At 40.7% G+C, this 20,744-nt stretch overlaps 2 protein-coding genes across 2 annotated transcripts in view; one reads left to right on the top strand and one right to left on the bottom strand.

The window, feature by feature from the left end:
• Positions 1 to 11,902, top strand: part of sytl3 (synaptotagmin-like 3) — a 22,196-nt gene extending 10,294 nt beyond the window's left edge. The window contains exons 12-15 of the mRNA XM_080743981.1: positions 6,960 to 7,065; positions 7,302 to 7,407; positions 8,269 to 8,486; positions 10,959 to 11,902. Of these exons, the coding sequence (XP_080600107.1) occupies positions 6,960 to 7,065; positions 7,302 to 7,407; positions 8,269 to 8,486; positions 10,959 to 11,050 (522 nt within the window). The 3' untranslated portion in view covers positions 11,051 to 11,902. The remainder of the gene's footprint in view (positions 1 to 6,959; positions 7,066 to 7,301; positions 7,408 to 8,268; positions 8,487 to 10,958) is intronic.
• A 3,723-nt stretch (positions 11,903 to 15,625) lies between these two features.
• The window catches only part of ezrb (ezrin b), a 48,415-nt gene continuing 43,296 nt past the window's right edge, over positions 15,626 to 20,744 (bottom strand). Inside the window, exons 12-14 of the mRNA XM_080743982.1 lie at positions 19,210 to 19,302; positions 18,591 to 18,848; positions 15,626 to 17,586 (exon numbers count right to left, since the gene is read on the bottom strand). Of these exons, the coding sequence (XP_080600108.1) occupies positions 17,422 to 17,586; positions 18,591 to 18,848; positions 19,210 to 19,302 (516 nt within the window). The 3' untranslated portion in view covers positions 15,626 to 17,421. The remainder of the gene's footprint in view (positions 17,587 to 18,590; positions 18,849 to 19,209; positions 19,303 to 20,744) is intronic.

Raw genomic sequence — 20,744 nt, 5'->3', positions numbered from 1 at the left:
AATGTGGCATCTGTTCCTTGACCTAGTGGGAATGTGCTTGCAAGAGTTCACGCACATCGCAGGCTGTGTTCATGATTTGAGGTGTTTTTGGCCACTTTATCGCTGCTTGCAGCTATATTTATTATTATTATTTTATTATTTTTTGTGTGCACTTCATAGGCACGTTAGATAAAGGTCCTTAGATTGTGTGTAGAATGTTTCATGCAAATTGCTAAAAAATCCCAGAGTAAAAACAGGTTCTAGTGTTTCACAAACTGCTCAAAATGATATAGCGCCCCCCTTTGGCCAATTGGGGTAAGACTGGTTTTAGTGATATTTAGACTAACCCTCTACAGTATTTCATCATGTAAATGTGACTTTGCATGTATGTTTTAGAGGCAGAAGAATAATTTGCATTAAACTGCAATATTCATTGAATTAAAAGAGAATGTTTCAATTTAAAAAAGAAATCCGATCTGACAGATCTTTAGATATTGGTCCAAAGTTCATGTAAAAAAAGTTCTGTGCACGTGACCTGGAAAAAGGTGAGTCCCATCAAGACGAAACACCCGGAGAAAAGAGAGTCCCATCAAGGCGAAACACCCGGAGAAAAGCATGCAAATGAGGTCCAAGTCAGACCTCTAGAAGGCCAATCTGTCTGTAATCGAGAGATTCTAGGCTTACTTGGACCTCATTTGCATGAGGTCCGCCTTGATGGGACTCACTTTTTTCAGGTGTTTCGCCTTGATTTGAGAGAGAGAGCTAGATCTGGGTACGGCACGAATGGCGCGAACAGGTATCTTCTGTATCTTCGCATCATTTGCATATGACATATAGATGTAATTTCCTGTTTTCTGGTGAATTTGGGGAGTTCGGGAGAGTCATGGTGATTCAGGAGGGTTGGCAACCCTGTATGAGAGATGGTGTAGTTGTATAGAGAGCTGACTCCCAGTGCGGAGGTCCCATGTTCAAATCTCAGTCCTCCCACATTGCTGTAATACATTTTCAACATTAAAATACAAAAGAACTTCTCAAAATATCTGTATTGTCATATGGTTTAGCGGACTGGTGATTGGACTCTCAGTTCAAAGGATCCATGTTCTAATCCGAGTCCTACTAGGAATAAAGTTAATACTTCTGATGAGAGATGGTCTACTCTAGTGGTCTAAAGATCAGCCTCTCAGTGCTGAGGTTCCAGGTTCAAATCTCAGTCCTCCTATGGTGCTTTATGACTTGGACCCTTTTCAAGGCTAAAATACAATAAATACAACAAGAATTATTTAAAAGCACCAGAAGCCATTTATGTTGAGAGATGGTGTAGTGGTCTAAAGATTAGACTCTCAGTGTAGAGCTTCTGTGTTCAAATCTCACTCCTCCTATGTTGCTGTTTTACTTTAACATTTCTTTCAAGGTTAAAATATAAAAGATTTAGTCAAAAGCACTGAAAAATGCTAGACGCATTTTCCACGCATTTGCTCTAAAGATCAGACCCTCAGTTCAGAGGTCTCATTTTCAAATCCAAGTTCTCGTACAGATCATTGTTGTTAATTTTCAAGGTTAAAATACGAAAGAAGTATTAAAAACCCCGGAGAAAGCCTGCTCTGGGAGATGGTGTAGTGGTTAAAACATCAGACTCTAGATATAGTGGTCTTATGTTCAAATCCCTCCCTGTACTGCTTTGACCTTTTCAAGGCTAAAATAGAAAAGAGAACAACTCAAAAGCACCAGGAGATACCTGTTGAGGGCCCAAAGGTGCCTTGGCTCAATGGTATGGTCGCTTGATCGGTTGTCCCTGCTTCAGGCAGGTTTCAGACAGGTTCAAGTCCCATGCCCAAGGTACACGGAGGACCATTGTGGAGGGGTGTCCCTCCCCCTGTTTCCTTAGAGCTAAAGGTGGGGGGTTATATCTGAAAGAACTCTGTCCAACAAACATTTTACAGAAGAAAAATCCCACTAACATGCCTTGAGCGCACTGGAAGAGTCCTTTAAAAGGTTAATGTACTCCAGAGATGGACTGTAGGTTGGGTGGGATTTGAACATGGAACCTCTTGACTGAGAGTCTGAGCATTAGACCATTAGGCCATCTCTTGCTGTGAATGTGTTCTGGTGCTTTTGAGTACTTCTTTTGTATTTTAACCTTGAAAAGATCCAAGTAATAGAGCAGCAGTTATTAGGGTGACTGGGTTTTGAACACAGAACCTCTGCACCTAAAGTCTGATCTTTAGACCACTACCCCATCTCCAACCTAAAGAACATCAGGTGCTTTTGAGTAATTATTTTGTACTTTACCCATGAAAATGTCAAAGTAAAACAGCAAGGAGGACTGAGATTTGTACATGGAACATCAGCAATGAGAGGCTGATCTTTAGACCACTACTCCATCTTTCACTAACTTTTGAGTGCTCTTGAGTAATTCTTTTGTATTTGAACCTTGAAAAGGTCCAAGTAAAATAACAGTAACCTATGGGTAAACTGGGATTTGAACCTGGCTGCTCTGAACTGAGAGACCAATCATCAGTCCACTAGACCATATGCAAGTTGGCAACCTTGGAATGTCAGAACCAATAAGATTTCTATTTCTTTTAAGGGGGTAGGGGGGAGTTTCCCTAAACGGGGACTGAGGGTCCTCCCCCAAGAACTTAATCTTAACATATATATAATATATATATATTTCTGTGTTTTATTGAATTTTACACTAATGATTCGCCATGCAACTCCTTGCAACAAAACTGTTCTAAGGTCAATCGCACCAAAGCAACTCTTTGCAACTGCCATAATGGTTGCATGATGTTGCAAATCATTGGTGTCAGGGCATAACATCAAGAATTGACCTGTTGTCCGGGACAACAAATGTAGCCTACTGGCTTGTGGTTTCATCTCTAAAGTGAGTCCCATCAAGGCGAAACACCCGGAGAAAAGTGAGTCCCATCAAGGCGAAACACCCGGAGAAAAGTGAGTCCCAAAATCCCCTAAAAAGTGAGTCCCAAAATCAAGGCGAAACACCTGGAAAAAGGTGAGTCCCATCAAGACGAAACACCCGGAGATAAGTGAGTCCCATCAAGGCGAAACACCCAGAAAAAAGTGCGTCCCAAAATACCAAAAAATCCCCAAAAAAGTGAGTCCCAAAATCAAGGCAAAACACCTGAAAAAAGGTGAGTCCCATCAAGACGAAACACCCGGAGAAAAGTGAGTCCCATCAAGGCGAAACACCCGGAGAAAAGTGAGTCCCATCAAGGTGAAACACCCGGAGAAAAAAGTGAGTCCCATCAAGGCAAAACACCCAGAGGAAAAAAAAACTCATGCAAATGAGGACCAAGTCAGACCTCTAGAAGGCCAATCTGTCTGTAATCGAAAGATTCTAGGCTGACTTGGACCTCATTTGCATGAGGTCTGCCTTGATGGGACTCACTTTTTTCAGGTGTTTTGCCTTGATTTGAGAGAGAGAGCTAGATCTGTGTACGGCACGAATGGCGCGAACAGGTATCTTCTGTATCTTCGCATCATTTGCATATGACATAGTAGATGTAATTTCCTGTTTTCTGGTGAATTTGGGGAGTTCGGGAGAGTCCTGGTGATTCAGGAGGATTGGCAACCCTGTGTGAGAGATGGTGTAGTTGTATAGAGAGCTGACTCCCAGTGCGGAGGTCCTATGTTCAAATCTCAGTCCTCCCACATTGCTGTAATACATTTTCAACATTAAAATACAAAAGAACTTCTCAAAATATCTGTATTGTCATATGGTTTAGCGGACTGGTGATTGGACTCTCAGTTCAAACGATCCATGTTCTAATCCGAGTCGTACTAAGAATAAAGTTAATACCTCTGATGAGAGATGGTCTACTCTAGTGGTCTAAAGATCAGCCTCTCAGTGCTGAGGTTCCAGGTTAAAATCTCAGTCCTCCTACCGTGCTTTATGACTTGGACCTTTTTCAAGGCTAAAATACAAAAGAGTTACTCAAACTCAAAAGCACCAGACACTATCTATGTTGAGATATGGTGTAGTGGTCTAAAGATTAGACTCTCGATGGAAAGCTTCTGTGTTCAAATCTCACTCCTCCTACGTTGCTGTTTTACTTTAACATTTCTTTCAAGGTTAAAATATAAAAGATTTAGTCAAAAGCACTGGAAAATGTGTCTAGTCGTCCAAGTTCTCGTACAGATCATTGTTGTTACTTTTCAAGGTTAAAATACAAAAGGAGTATTCAAAATAACTAGATAAAGCCTGCTGTGGGAGATGGTGTAGTGGTTTAAACATCAGACTCTAAATGCAGAGGTCAAATGTTCAAATCCATTCCCGCAGTGCTTTGACCTTTTCAAGGCTAAAATAGAAGAGAACAACTCAAAAGCACCAGGAGATACCTGTTGAGGGCCCAAAGGTGCCTTGGCTCAATGGTATTGTCGCTTGATCGGTTGTCCCTGCTTCAGGCAGGTTTCAGACAGGTTCAAGTCCCATGCCCAAGGTACATGGAGGACCATTGTGGAGGGGTGTCCCACCCCCTGTTTCCTGAGAGCTAAAGGTGGGGGCTTATATCTGAAAGAACTCTGTCCAACACACATTTTACTGAAAAAATTCTTACATTAGACCATTAGGCCATCTCTTGCTGTAATGTGTTCTGGTGCTTTTGAGTACTTATGTTGTATTTTAACCTTGAAAAGATCCAAGTAATAGAGCAGCAATTAGGAGGGTGACTGGGTTTTGAACACAGAACCTCTGCACCTAAAGTCTGAGCTTTAAACCACTATACCATCTCCAATCTAAAGAACATCAGGTGCTTTTGAGTAATTATTTTGTACTTTACCCATGAAAATGTCAAAGTAAAAGAGCAAGGAGGACTGAGATTTGTACATGGAACATCAGCAATGGGCGATCTGGGATTTGAACCTGGCTGCTCTGAGAGACCAATCATCAGTCCACTAGACCATATGCAGGGTTGGTAACATTGGAATGTCAGAACCAATAAGATTTCTATTTCTATTTTTTTTTAAGGGGGTAGGGGGGAGTTTCCCTAAACGGGGTCTGAGGGTCCTCCCCAAAGAACTTAATCTTAACATATACTGTATATATATTACTGTGTTTTATTGAATTTTACACTAATGATTCGCCATGCAACTCCTTGCAACAAAACTGTTCTAAGGTAAACACCAAAGCAATTCTTTGTAACTGCCATAATGGTTGAACGATGTTGCAAATCATTGGTGTCAGAGCATAACATTTAGAGTAAGGTTGATGTCCGGGACAACTAATACACATTTAAACGTAGCCTACTGGCTTGTGGTTTCATCTCTAAAGTGAGTCCCATCAAGGCGAAACACCCGGAGAAAAGTGAGTCCCATCAAGGCGAAACCTGGCGAAACACCCGGAGGGGAAAAAAAACTCATGCAAATGAGGTCAATCTGTCTGTAATCGAGAGATTCTACTAGGCTGACCTGGACCTCATTTGCATGAGTTTTTTTTTCCTCCGGACGTTTCGCCTTGATGGGACTCAAAAATAACCCCAAATAACCCCCCCCCCCCTCCCCCCATATCAAATAGCCAAGGAACTACAGTATAATGGCCGTGGCTGCATATCAGTGGGTCTTTGACACATTAGCCTACTTATCACACAAAAAGTGTGAAATGAGAAATGGTAAGAAAAAGAAAAAAACTACTTCTAAGGCTACTTACAAATATGAAAAAGGGTGAAAATCTCCTGTTTTGGGGTACATTCTGGAACATGAGACATGATCAAATAACAGGAGACTTCTTCCTAAAACAGGAGGGTTGGCAGGTATGTATAACATTGAATGACAGACGGATAGAACACAGTGCTTTGCAGTAGATAGTCAGAAAAAAATTAACAAAAAAAATAATAATAATAATAAGAAAAGAATAATAAAACAGTGCAGAAAAATATATACACTAGATATTTACAATAGAAGGGTCAGGGGGAGCTGGGAGGGTAAGGCTGTCTTTGTGCAACATTGAATTATGGCGTTTGGATTGAAAGTGTTTAGATGGTAGCCTAAGTAACTCATGAAAACCAGTGATATTGTCTTATCTATAGTAGGGATGCCAAAAACAGTAATTAATTACCATGATGCATGGGATTTGATCGTGGAATCTCTGCTCTGAGAGTCTGAACATTAGACCTCTACACAATAACTCAGTTTATTTTTTGCAATGCTCTACTCTTCAAGAGTTTCTTTTGTCTGATTGCCTTCAGTTATTAAAGTTAATTGAAACTCCAGCATTGAATAATAGGAGGCATGGGATTTGAACTAGGAATGACTGCATTTAAAATCAGGCAAATAGACCATTACACCATCCAGACACAAATTGCAGACTTTTTTCTGGATTCCAAGAATTGACAATCGCATGAAAAAAAAAGTCAGTTGAACTCCACCAATGGTACTCTGTATACCTTGACAGCATGGGCCTTGAACCTGCAATCTGTCTGTAGCAGAGGTAACCAATCAAGTGCACCACACCACTGAGCCAAGACACCTTTGGGCCCCCAGCAGGCATCTCCTGGTGGTTTTCAGTTCTGTTGTATTTTAGCCTTGAAAATGTCAACGTTCTCCTATATTGTACTGTAGGAGGACTGAGATTTGAACGTTGAACCTCTGCACTGAGAGTCTGATCTTCAGAGCACTACACCATCTCCCCATACATGTCTGCTTTGGTGCTTTTGAGTACTTCTTTTGTATTTTAACCTTGAAACTGACAAAGCACTACTTACTAGAATAACATTGGAAGACTGAGATTTGAACAAGGAACCGCTGCACTGAGAGTCTGATCTTCAGACGACTACATCTGTCTCTCAATGCAGGTGTTTCAAAGTTATTAATCTCATTGGATTCAGAAGCCCAAAGCTTTCTTTTCATAATTTAAACGTTTTTTTCCTTTTAGGTGGACAGTGAGAGACAGAAAATGTTTAATAAATCTTTATTCAAAAGTCATGACATAAAAGACAACTGCAATTATTTATTTGTGTCTGCAGCCTGAATGTCCAGAAGATGGTGCTGTAGAGCACATCACAGGAGAAATGCAACTCAGGATCAAGTTCAGTTTCTTGAGAGGGACTTCCTCTGTCTGTCAAAGCCATGGTTAGTACCTACCACTAATAATAATAATAATAATAATGATAAAATATGATTAAAAAGATGATGATCTCACAAGCATCAAATATAAGATTTTTATAAGAAGACAAGATGAAATTATGTTCACAAAATAGATTGAATAGATTGACTTGTCATTGACGGTTATTTGCCCAAATCACCAGACGTCATAAGAACTCTGGTCTGTGTAAAATAGAACAACAACATTGTCTTACTATTCACAGGGGTTGACACTGGGCCTCGTGATAACGGTCAACTGGCGGTCCTTATCAAAGGGGCCAAACACCTTCCCTTTAAAGCAAACACTAGACTGGGCATCTACGTGAAAGGGTAAATATACGTGTGTGTGTGTGTGTGTGTGTGTGTGTGTGTGTGTGTGTGTGCGTGCGTGCGCGCGTGTGTGTGTGTGTGTGTGTGTGTGTGTGTGTGTGTGTGTGTGTGTGTGTGCGTGCGTGTGCGTGCGTGTGTGTGAGAGTGATGTCAGACTTGTGCGCTTGCAAGGTGTGTCATGTGTAACTGTGTATTCTGGTGTGTATATATGAATGAATGCATATGAATGCATTGCAAGTGTGAGTATTTAGCAACTTTTACTGTATACCTTACCTTAACCTCACTGTCCCCCAGGGATGTATACTAGGCCCCCTTCCTTTTACCCCTCTACACAAAAATATCTTCGCCGAATATACAAGCTCACAACGTGTCGCTCTGTGACACATTATGAGCTTGTAGACTGTTGATTCTCACCCCAGAATAGGGAGTACCATGGCCCTGTCATGATACTGTCATGGTGCAGGTAAACAAACAGAAGGGAGAGGGGTGCACGCCAGTATTGATGAGGTGCTGCTGCTGACCTGGGTAAATCAGTCTAAAAGTTAAGAAAAGGCTACAGGTTCAGGTTGAAACGTTGATATTCCTTTAATAAATTATCCTGCATTGTGGCTATGAGTGTGCAGCTTTTTCTTCATTTTTATACTGACATGATACTGACCATGATTCTGACCATTACATGACCATGATATTGACTTGATGCTGACCATGATAATGGAGACACAATAACCAGTACCATGGAGGCAAAATGACCAGGGCCATATACTGTAGACGGTACAATGACTGAGTACCTGGACGGGCTGTACCACCACAATATGCTATACTGTAAATACATTTTACTTTTTTTCCCCTTTTTTTTTTAAGGTGTCTGACTCTCTCCGGGGGCAGAGAGTTGGTACAGAAGACCCCTACCCTGAAAGGGAAGCCTGGTTCTAACTGGTCCCAACAGCTGGTGTTTGACAGCGTCTGTGGTTCTGAGCTCCTGGACTGCTCCCTAGCCCTGGACCTGTGGGACCACGCCTCTTCCTCCTCCTCTGGCCTCTCGGACCACCAGCGCCTGGGAGGGGCCCTTCTGGCCACCGGTAAGACCGGACACTTCCTTTTTCCTCTGCTTATGTAACGCTCTCTAGAATCAATTTGACACTTTTATAATAGAGCTTCCTTGCTTACGGTCAAAGTATCGTGTTAAAAATGCAATTATTTCCTTGGAATTGTGGCTCCCCCAGACCTGCCAGACAGCTTAACATCCATGCAAATCTAATCATTGAAGATGAGTGGTTCATAACACCCTGATGGAATTCAGAGCTACAGTATACCCAGGGTTCAATTGTAATAAAAAATCACACCCGTGTGAAGTGGAGCTGTGTGTGTGTGTGTGTGTGTGTGTGTGTGTGTGTGTGTGTTCTATCAACAGTCTACAAGCTCATTTGAAGAAAATATGTAGGAAAAGGAGCAAAAAGTGTGTTTTGGAGAAAATTCAAGATGGCGGAAAATCTATCATGGCGCAAATGGGCGTGGCCTATATGGGGAGATGCGTCATGACCCAAGGAATCCAGGGAAAAAATAGTTTTAATTTTCCGACCTACGGTTCAAGAGTTACAGGCCAAAACGTAAAGTGGGGTGTTATAGCGCCACCATGAGGCCAAATGACACAATAATTTTTTATTTAATCCTTGAAATCATTATGAACCTCCTCTCCAAGTCTGAAACTGTAGCCCCTGTGGTTTGCGAGAGACAAATAATTGAATGTGAGTTTTTGCGATTCCCATTCTAAGTCAATGGGGAAAATTAATTCACTAATAAATTAATATCAATTAAACTATAGAACCTTTCTCTTAGAAAAGTAATAGCCCACGATTCCCGAGTAAGCCGGTCGATTTGACATATGGCGCGAGTGTTTGGTGGCAAAACTGTGGGACTAGTGGCGTGCCGAAGTTTAGGAAGTTCAGGCTACATACACACAGACACACACACACACACAGACAGACAGACAGACAGACACACACACAGACCCACACAGCCACGTATAGGGAGCCTGTGTTTCACACAGCTCCAAAAAACAACAACACATAAGAGGGGTAGGTAAGTACGTAAGGGGGATGGGGGTGGGGGGAGCTTTTCTTTGTGAAAATATCTCATCTACAAGCTCATGGTGAAGGAGTTTTGACAAATTCTGATGAATTTTGGAAATTTGCCCAAAATATGGATACAATGGTGGTCAATGTGGTTTACATAAATCTTTAATTAAAGTGTGGAATTGTGACATTATCAAACATATCAGACAAGTCTACACTGTAGAGCAGCTTTTAAATGAACAACCTGAAACCTCACATCCCTATATTCTGAGGAGAACATCAACGATTTAAGTATGGCTAAATGTCTGAAAAAGAGAAAAACTCATTAACACGAATCCAACTTAGACTGCTGTCAAACAAGTCGATGAAAATCTGCAACACAATTTTATACAATATGTAGTGGGTGGGGGTCCCTGCTTTATCTCCCTCTCAGCTAAGGGGTCCTTGGCCTGAAAACGTTGAAGACCCCTCCCTGCTCTTCAGTACATTCCCCAAAGGGATATGCATGTGTTTAATTCAGTCTTACCAGAGACAGGGATAAAACCAATAAAATGAATGAGGCATGGATTGCTCCCATTACACTGTGCCACGCCCATCACAGGAAGTGTTTAGACTGGGTTAAGAGTGGGGGGCCACTCGTTCGTTCGGTGCATTCCCCCCCCCCTCTTTCACAATAAAGCCTCTCTTGTCTGCGTGTCTTAAGTAGCGTGTGAAAGACATGCTCAGTCTCCGGTTTCACCGCCATTATGAAAAAAACAAAAATGTTTGTGAGCAAAGGAGAGGTGATGATGTCACTCAACCCGGCGTTGTCTGTTAACCCTCTCTCTACCACGCCGTGGTCCAAAATGGACCCTTGCCAGGGTTCCTTGGGGGAGGTTCCAGGGGGTCCCCAGCAAATGTAGTTTAAGGACAACTTTGTTTTTTTTTTACAACATTCATATTTTAGATAGTCATTAGAGAAAAGAGAAGATGAGTGTTCAAATGTTTTCATTTACTTCTTGGGGGTGGGGGTTGGGGTTGGGTTGGGGGTAAAAACCCAAAGTTGTTCTTAGCATCACAATAATTGTATCCATTTATATGTTGGCTTGGCTTAAAAATAGCAGCTCTACAAGCTCATAGCTGTCCCTTCGTGCTGTGTATATTTTCTGCTTTTTTTTTTTCAAAATCATGATACTTAGTGCAAATCCTTGAATATATATTTTTAAGTGCACATTTGTATCTCAAATCTTGCTTCCCGGGGTCTCTGCCACCAAAAAATGTCAGATGGGGGTCCGCGGCCAAATATTTATCAATTTGGGGGTCCTTGACACGAAAATGTTTGAGAATCACTGCCTTACGGGACTGTAACTCTGAGAAAGTACAAATGGATGGTTCTAATATAATCAGTGACACTCAGGTTCCAGTGATACAAATTTGTATACAAAAACGTTCTTGAAATTCAAAAGCTTGACAAGCACCGCTCTGCTCTACTTCACACAGGATCACCGTGGCAACCAGTGCTGCATTTGCCAAACAAGTGGCATGACTTCAGTCTGCCCATCCATGCCAATGTCAACACCGGGCTGCCATGATGGCACCTGCCTGGACAGATACGATCTGCACAGCGCACGGGACTCAGCACTTTATACCACGCTCTGTTTACACTGGCCCAGGCTATTGCTTTACCTACAGCCCAACCCTTGGCTATTTATAATTCTAAATGAAATAATTCAGTTTTGCAACAATTATTTATATCATAAGTTATGTATAATGTCTTAATAGAGGCAATGTAATTTATTTTATTTGCAAGAATGTATCAATTTATCAAAAGGCAATGTAATTTATTTTATTTGCAAGAAGGTATGAATTTATCGTCGCTATTTTCTCTCTTGTGTGTATGTGTGCGTCATTCTGGAGCTAATCTCGTAAACCGCTGGACCAATCAGTGCCAGTCATTTTGTGCATGCGGCCAGTAGGCCAAGGAAGACACAGTTTTCCAATGTGTCAACAAATATAATATTTTTGTGAATATATTAACTGCAGACCTGAAAGTTAGACTGCGCTCTTCAGTTACTCTTCTTTGACCATTTTTGGATGATATTCTCACTGTCATATACAGTAGTTTAACTTTGTTTTACGACATAGTAGTGGCAATTGACAGTACAGTAGGCCTGTGACTTTTTGGACAATTATTGTATGGTAGACTGAAAATGTAAAACTGGTGTCTCAGCTGGTGAGCCACCACTATTTGCATATCTTGTTGGGATAATTATTGTCTCTGTAATTATTTGACTTCTGTTATGTATGTATTATGTTTGGTGTGTGATTTGTCTAATGTCCTATGGTGGAAGTAGATTTTCTTTTTTACTTAAGGCTGTAGCAGGGCAAAGTCACACCGCACTTTTTTCTTTTGCAGAAATCCACAAATGGCAGCAAACCGCTCACGTGCCTTTATGTAACCTTTTTTTTTAATTATTTAACTTTTGTTTTGTGTGAATAAAATATTATTTTGTCCTTTCATCCAAACTGTAGGCTGATTATTATTTTTGTTTTGTTTAAAAAATCTGCTGAATGAAGCAAATTAGTTACAGGTTACAAAACCACTTGAACCAACTTGAACCCATATGAAAAGCATAGTCACCAATTTAATGTGACAATCCAAAGTGACCATGTACTTTATTAAACAAAAGCTTGGTTGATTAAAACTGCTATAGCCTACGTTTGGCCATATCAAACTAACAAATTATGACAAAAAGATGACAGTATTGGAAATTAATTTTAAAGACATTACTAAATCTCTGTTTACCCTCATTGAAAGATACATTTTGGTCAGTAAAACAGATGGTTTTAAACATTGAACTGTTTTATAGTTTTAGAAAAAGTTAAGAAAAGTCAATTGTAGATTCTGGTTGCTCACAATTTCACGTTCACGTTCAATTTTTTAAGTAATTCAGCTTACTGTGGACACACATGCTTGACCTTTTTACTTTGAAATGTTTTGTAGTTTTTGAGATATTTAACTTTTAAAACTTACATCTGAAAGCTTCGGTCTTTAGTAAGACAAGGTGAGGAGGATGGAGGCAGCCCACCTCCTGAGGGAGAAGCAGAAATGTACATATTTGAAATAAAACAAGACAAAAATAAAATGGAGAGGGTAACTAAATGTGAACTCAACCTAAATACTGCATTTGTCCACATCGAGAGCAATATGTCTAGAAAACGGATTTATAGTGGCAAATAAACATACTTCAACTTGGGAGTTTCTAAGAGAGATGAGCATTTTATTTTAGTTGTGATTTCCTATTTTGTTTTCATTCTTTTGTGGTTTCCTATTAACGTTACATTATTTTCTCCAATAGTACAGTACAGTACTACAGAGTATATGAACTTAGTTACTTACCACCCACTGAGAAGAAGTAAAACGTATTGAAAATGGATATACTGTAAATTTAAAAGGACATCAAAATTCTATCTGGGAAAACATCTGTATCTTCTTAGATTTTAGCTATATTTATAGCAACATAATTTTCATCATTAGGATTCAGAAGGCATTTGCTTCTGGGTGGTCCCTGGAACTAGATATTTTGAGATGCGGGTCCGTGGCCAAATAAATATCATTTTGGGGGTCCTTCAGATGAAAAGGTTTGAGAACCACTGACATAGTAGTCTCTCAAGAACAGACTAACTGAGCTCCAGTTAAGTGAAAAGGACCTTTTCTTTGACGATGGCTAACCTTAGGATTCAAAAAACACATAAAGAATCGGGTCAAAATTCTAATTTTCACGATTTAAAAAAAATAGCAGATCTACAAGCTCGCAGCGCGGCACTCGGTGCCACGCTGTGAGCTTGTATATCTGCTATTTTTCAATAGTTAAAGCATAAAATAATGATACACAATGTGTACCCATTCGTATCATGTGCAGCTTCAGCAAGGTGTTCATCTCAAATGCTAAGTAAACACACAAAGGAAAGTAATCATAGATTTTTATTGTCATTATGTTGAACACCTCATTATAAAATCCTGTTTGAATACAATGGCCAGCTGTGTCGTGTCTCCAGTACGTTCATTACATGCTCTTCCACATCCAGGGACAACAGAGAGATGATCAAACTCAACAGGTATGAACTACTGTATGGGCCAAACTGCCAGAACACTTTAGTTTAATGCCTTTCAACCCTAGAAAAGTTGGGTTACAATCAGGGTTTGATTTATAAAGCAAATCTAACCCTGGTTACAATCCTAACCTTTATCCACTGAAACCCTCAAGCCTTGCTAAACAGGGTTGGCTCTGTCCAAATCTCTTAGCCAAAAATAGCCGGTTTACCAGCATCAAGCTTGTAGATCAGCTATTTTTTAGCTAATGTTCCTCTAGAATAGGGATGATGAGGTTCAAGTGGTTAAACGAAGACAAACCCTAAAACAGATGTGTGAACGATCGTTTTGGCATCACCCGTTTTCTTTTTTTTTTTTTATTATTCTAGCAGCTTTGGACAGTTTGACCAGGAAGTGAAGACAGACAGAGACAGTTTGTGCAGGAAGTGAAGACAGTTGCTTATGGTGCAGGGGTGTCAAACTAGAGGCCTGCGGGCCTCCCAGACCGCGGGACGATTTTAGACAAAGAAGAAAACGTACATTCATGACAATTGATGAAGAGCAGCTATGTTGCCTACATTTATCATTCTTTTACATTTGTTTCTGCTAATGATTTAAAATGGTTTATTAACGGAAAGGGTGGGGCTACCAACACAGCATTTAAAAAAAAAATCATCTGCCATCACAACTTTCACATAGCCTACAAAGACACCAGTCATACAGCTAATGCTTGTTAGGCAATCTTTTTCATAAGAAACTAACTTAGTAAACTGGAAGGTTTTTGTAGTTATAGCAGAGACTGCGACACATGAGGGCACGAAGGCAACGAACGCTGTTGGAACGCGCATGCACTGATGCAAATGACCCGGTCCTCATGAAGTGGCATTTTGAACCTATCCAGCCTGTGACCTAACATTTAGTTTGACACCCCTCTATAATATAGACTCGTAGAAGCACAGCGGCTTCCCATCCCTCATTCAACGGTGGCATGTTTGACCCATTTAGGCCTAGAATTATTGAATGCTTTAACCAGTGAAAAATAGCAGATATACAAGCTCACAGCGCGGCACCGAGTGCCGCGCTGCGAGCTTGTAGATCTGCTATTTTTGAAAAAGTCGTGAAAATGTGTGCAAATCTTTGAATATATGTATTTTCAAAGCGAACGCTTGTAACTAAAATTTTGCTTCTGGGTGGTCCCTGGAACTAGATATTTTGAAATGGGGGTCCGTGGCCAAATAAATATCATTTTGGGGGTCCTTCACATGAAAAGGTTTGAGCACCACTGACATAGTAGTCTCTCAAGAACAGACTAACTGAGCTCCAGTTAAGTGAAAAGGACCTTTTCTTTGACGATGACTGGCCAGATTGCCGACATAGAAACATAGGTTTTTTCCAAAAATCTTAGAAGGATTCAAAAGACACTTATAGAATCGGGTCAAAATTCTAATTTTCACGATTTTTCAAAAATAGCAGATCTACAAGCTCGCAGCGCGGCACTCGGTGCCGCGCTGTGAGCTTGTATATCTGCTATTTTTTTATATTTAAAGCATAAAATATTGCGTCATAATGTGTTCAGGCCTTAATGGGTTAAGCCTGAATTATACGTCATCATAAGACGGTGCCGTGAGCTGAAAATAGCCGATCTGAAAGGTCTGAACGCAGTCGCACGTTGTGAACTTGTTGACCTGCTATTTTTGGCGTGCAACACTGTCCTGCGACAAAGCAGAAATTAAGTACTAGGAAGCACACTGACCGACGACATAAAACATGAGATGGAGACGTGGAGATCTGATCGTGTGATGTAAAAATCCTCAAACAAGCTGTGCAGGTAAAAACAATATCAATCAAAAGTACCAAACTACAGATTTCCTTCACTGATTTTGATGGCATGTGGCTGGATGTCTTGTAACATAAAAAATAATTTACAGTTAAATCTTATTTAGTGATCTAAAAGATAAAAACAAAAAAGACAAAGGAACAAAGGAACATAAGACTACTATTATTTTGGTCAATATATAGAACTTAGAAACATTAAATGTCATCATTAGTAGATAGCAAAAATATACAAACCAAGATAAAATACCCTTTTAATATCCCATATACAGTATAAATATCAAACTAGACATGATTTGATGCTACTGTATAGCAATATTAAACATAAATGGAAGTTGTCCAAGTATAATGGAGAAAAAACAAAACTACATACAGTACAGTTTTCTGCATGTTTCATAATAACCGTCACCGCTTTCTGAGTGGTCAGTCATGGGGAAGAAAAAAACAAAAACAAAACATAAGCATTGTCCTTTTTCTAACTCACAACAAATAAGAAAACGTCAAAACAAAAAGAAGCAAGGCTTTGATTAACATAATTCTATGTGCGTCATGGAAATAGGAATACGATTGCTTTTTTGGCTAATTCCCACTACTTTATCATCATCATCACACCTCTGGTTAAAAAAGCCTTGGTGATTTTGGTCTAAAACCAAACAGGTTTACGTTACAATCGAGAAACAGAAATACGATTGGTGGCTCTAGGAGGAAGGAAGGTTTTTGGCACTAAGGTTTTGGAAAGCCCTGCACACTGACAAACCGTATTACAGGAGTTTGCCTCTCTGTGAGGGTTAACAACCCATTCAGGCCTAGAATTATTGAATGCTTTAACCAGTGAAAAATAGCAGATATACAAGCTCACAGCAGCTTGTAGATCTGCTATTTTTGAAAAAGTCGTGAAAATGTGTGCAAATCTTTGAATATATGTATTTTCAAAGCGAACGTTTGTAACTCAAATTTTGCTTCTTGGGTGGTTCCTGGAACTAAATATTTTGAGATGGGGGTCCGTGGCCAAATAAATATCATTTGGGGGTCCTTCAAATGAAAAAGTTTGAGAACCACTGACAGTCTCTCAAGAACAGACTAGCTGAGGTCCATTTAAGTGAAAAGGACCTTTTCTTTGACGATGGCGAGCCAGATTGCTGACATAAACATGGGTTTTTCAAAAAACCTTAGAAGGATTCAAAAAGACACTTATAGAATCGGGTCAAAATTCTAATTTTCACGATTTTTCTAAAAATAGCAGATCTACAAGCTCGCAGCGCGGCACTCGGTGCCGCGCTGCAAGCTTGTATATCTGCTATTTTTCAATAGTTAAAGCATAAAATAATGATACACAACATAGTGTACCCGTTCTGAATAGGTTAAGCTTCGTTAGAATCCATCGCGCCACACCGGCGTCCGACAGAGTATAGAACTGGAGGATAAGGACAAAAATCAAATATCACAATGTTTTTGACCAAATACCTTCATATCGACGATAATATACATTCTCTTGTTAATCCTTCAAAAATAGTGAAAATAGTCGATCTACAAGATCGGCTATGTGGATATGTCTTTTCAAACCTTTTTTTTTGTCCGTTTTTGAAAGTATAAAATAGGGCTATAAGTGATTTATACCAGGAAAAGACAACACTTCAGGCCATATCGTGATATTACAATATCCAAAATACCAGACAATATCTAGTCTCATATCACGATATGGAAATAATATTGATATACTGTACTATTGCCCAGCCCTAACAGAGTATAAATTAGGCTTCAAGTGGTGATGAATGTCTGCCACCGTCCTGTATGTCTGTGTGTGTCACATACAGTATAGATGTGTGACTGATGCATGTTTATGCACTGAACCTCCAGTCCCAGACTGTGTGTGTGTGTGTGTGTGTGTGTGTGTGTGTGTGTGTGTGTGTGTGTGTGTGTGTGTGTGTGTGTGTGTGTGTGTGTGTGTGTGTGTGTGTGTGTGTGTGTGTGTGTGTGCATGTGCGTGGTGTGAGGGGTGACCATTCAGAAAGGGCGTGAGGCGGCGCTCCGGCCTCTTTATAAAGCCTCGAACTCGTCGATCCTCTGCTTCGTGTTGCCCTGCCTGATCTGTCGCAGGGTTTTGTACTTGTCTCGGCCGGCGCGCACGTTCTCCGAGTGCAGCAGGTCGTTCTGGGTCTTCTTGGACTCGTCGCGGGCCTGTGCCAGCTCCGAGGTCAGCGCCTGGACGGAGAGGAGGCAAAGGGGAAAGGAGTCAGACCAACCAAAACCATCCCCGTGCTCGCATCCTTCGTCGTCCGCTCTCGTCAATGGACCATTCTCACGGCGGACGCTTTGACGTGTCATAGATGGTAAACATGACACGTGAACCCTAGTGTCCCTATTGTGGGCATGTAATAACACACACCTCGGTCAACAAAGTAGGATTTATCAAGTAGTTTAAAGCTACAATCTGTAAGTTGTACTGTATGTCCGTTGTCTCTCTGTCTATACTCTACCATACAGATTGGTGTCATTCATTAATACAAGTCCAAGATTGTAGCTTTAATTGTGGGTCTGTTTCATTTAGGTGTTACTGTGTGCCAGCAATGGACAGTTCCTGTACAGAACTTAATGTTGGCACAGGCAAACATTGAAATGAAAAGGACTTTCCAGTTAGGTATCATCAAGATGTTGTATAGTAAGTACTCTTCTGCCATGTAGTGGCTCTTCTATTTTGTAACTGCAGTTTGCACTCTTCACATCAAACACAGGCTCCAGTCACGCTATTAATGGTACTTAGACTTACATTTTTACGATTTTTATGAAAGCCCTAGTAATTATCTGCGCATACACATATGCATACACCATATGGCGAAATTAGGTTTGCAGCCACGCTGAGGCAAGCGGACCACAAAATATTTGACATGGTGAATAAAAATTTAAATCTCCAGAAACACAGTAATCATTCAAATTAAAATACCCCACTGGAATTATTTTGTTGCCTCTTCTACTGTACTGAAAATAAGGTCTAACAAGGATTATTTTGCTGCCGAAATCTCCATAATTGAACTTTTAATGTTTTTTCCCGTAAATTAATACCCTACTTCGTCATACTACAAGTGTCGCAGAAATTAAGCAGCATAGCTGATAGTCGATCTACAAGCTTAAAACGTGCCGCGTCACCATTTGGGATTTTGAATCCTGAAAAGTAACAGTTTGGGACACATATTAGGTCTCCTCCTCACCATGAGCTGCTTCTGGACGCGCTCGTTCTTCTCGGCCTCGGTGATGCGGTCCTCCTCGTTGCGGTGGTCGTTGAACTCGCCGGTCTGAAAGTCGGCGCTGTGCGTGCTGGCGTTGGATTCGCTGTCGTTGTCGTCGTCGTTGTTCTCCACGTCCAGGTGTGTGTCGTAGGCGGGCGGGGGAGGGGGCGGCGGCGGCGCCGTCATCACCATGTGCAGCTCCTCCTTGGTCTTCATCAGGTCGTCCTGGGCCTCCCTGGCCTGAGAGACGAGGAGAGACCGTGGAATGACGTTATCGTCGTGGCACAACTAAAAGGTATCATCTTGACAACAACAATTTGTTAACTCATAGATCGGTTCTTAGTTCTTTATTTTTAAAGGCAAGTCAGTGGTTCTCAAAGTGGGCTCCGGGGACCCCCTGGCGTCCTTGGGAGGGTTCCAGGGGGTCCTCAGCAAAATTAGCAGTTAGTTTAGCCATTTCAATCCTATTTTATACTTTGGCTATTTTTCGAAAGGTTTAGAACATCTTTGAAAGAACATAATACGTAATAGCCAAATACCTTATAAATTATAAAGGGTGTGTGTGTGTGTGGGTGTCAAAGGGGTATGTGTGGGGTCTCACTCTGTGTTGCCATGTGTCAGCCTCCTCTTCTTTGCGTCTCTTGGCTTCCTCCAGTAGGGCGATCTTGGCCGTGTGCTCTGCAAGCTCTGCAGCCTGATACACAACAACACAAACACACAAGCATGTCTATTAGAAAAGGTTCCCTGTAGAGGCTCATTATTCTCTAGGGAAAGATAAGGGAGCACTTGTTTTATGTACAGTATGTACTGTCATGTGCTTGGTATCGTAATGTATTTTTAACTGTTAATTTTAGAAGACCTCAGTGAAAATACGTCTCAGGACTTAGTTTCATCCTCAAGCTTTTCAAATAAATCAAATGAAATTATATTAAAAAAAAAAACACATGTATTTCTGTAACCAAAACAAGGATCCAGGATTGTTGTTTGTTCTGTGTGAGAATGTGTAATCGTCAAGACATTTTGTATCTAATTATATTTACTGTAAGTAATCAAGTCATCAGTTTAGTGACATATTGTGTCCAGATTTATACTACTGTATTCTCTCTTTTGTCATCTTTCCCTGGTCTCTGTAAGGAACGTCTCAACAAGCTCAGAAGGTGAGGGAGTTCATTCTTTTCATTCCAGTTGAACACCACAACAATACCAACGCCTTTCACCAGCGCTAACTAACTAAACACAGCCACCAAATTAAACAGTGCAGCTGCTTTTGGGAGAGAGAGTGTATGTGTGCGCAAATTGTATTACGATACTTTTAGGGGCCTTAATGTCCTAACAATTATAGTAGACCATTTTCCTGATCCTCACAACAAGAGAAACAAAAGGTTGCGTGTTTTATGGTTAAAAACAGATACAGTATGGAGGTTTGATTAACAATTAGGGAAAGATTCAGGTTGGGCTTTTAAACCGTGTGTGTGTGTGTGTGTGTGTGTGTAGTCTGAGATGTACACATTACACAACAGCACAAAGCTGACGCCTGCTGAGCTGTGACGCCACTCAGTGAAAGGCGTTCAACTGGAAAATCTGTTTACAAAAAAAGAAAAAAAAAAAAAAAAAAAGATATATATATATATATATATATATATATATATATATATATATACACACACACACATACTGGATTCCAACTCCGTTTGTTGCATGACGGATGCTGCAGCTATTGCTATGATGCAAGATGTGCATTTCTTTTTATTTTTATATTTTTTATCCCACGGTTTTTGTAACCCATTTTTCTCACCCGGTGACTACCTAACCTGTAGTCCTGGTTTCCGCTCTCCCCCTGCCGCGCCAGGGGACATTGGGGAGCACCCGGCTGGCTTGGGGGAGGTAGTATAGAAACCAGGACTACTGCATGTTTTTGTGTGAGGGCCTATGCCCAAGGAGACACGGGGAGAACATGCAAACTCACCACAGAAAAAGATGTACATTTTAGGTGAAATGTGAAATCGTTGCCGTCGGGCAGAAACCTCTTTATCTTATTTTAACTTTTTATGTAATTTAACTCCCTACCTGACCATACTACTGCGTCACACCAAAGCATCAAAAGTGGTAGATCTACAAGCTAAAAACGTGGCACAA

The sequence above is a fragment of the Nannobrachium achirus genome (genome assembly GCF_963921795.1).
Source record: "Nannobrachium achirus genome assembly, chromosome: 16".
NCBI lineage: Eukaryota > Metazoa > Chordata > Actinopteri > Myctophiformes > Myctophidae > Nannobrachium > Nannobrachium achirus.
Note: the sequence above shows the minus strand (reverse complement) of the source record. Positions and strands in the feature narration are given on the sequence as shown.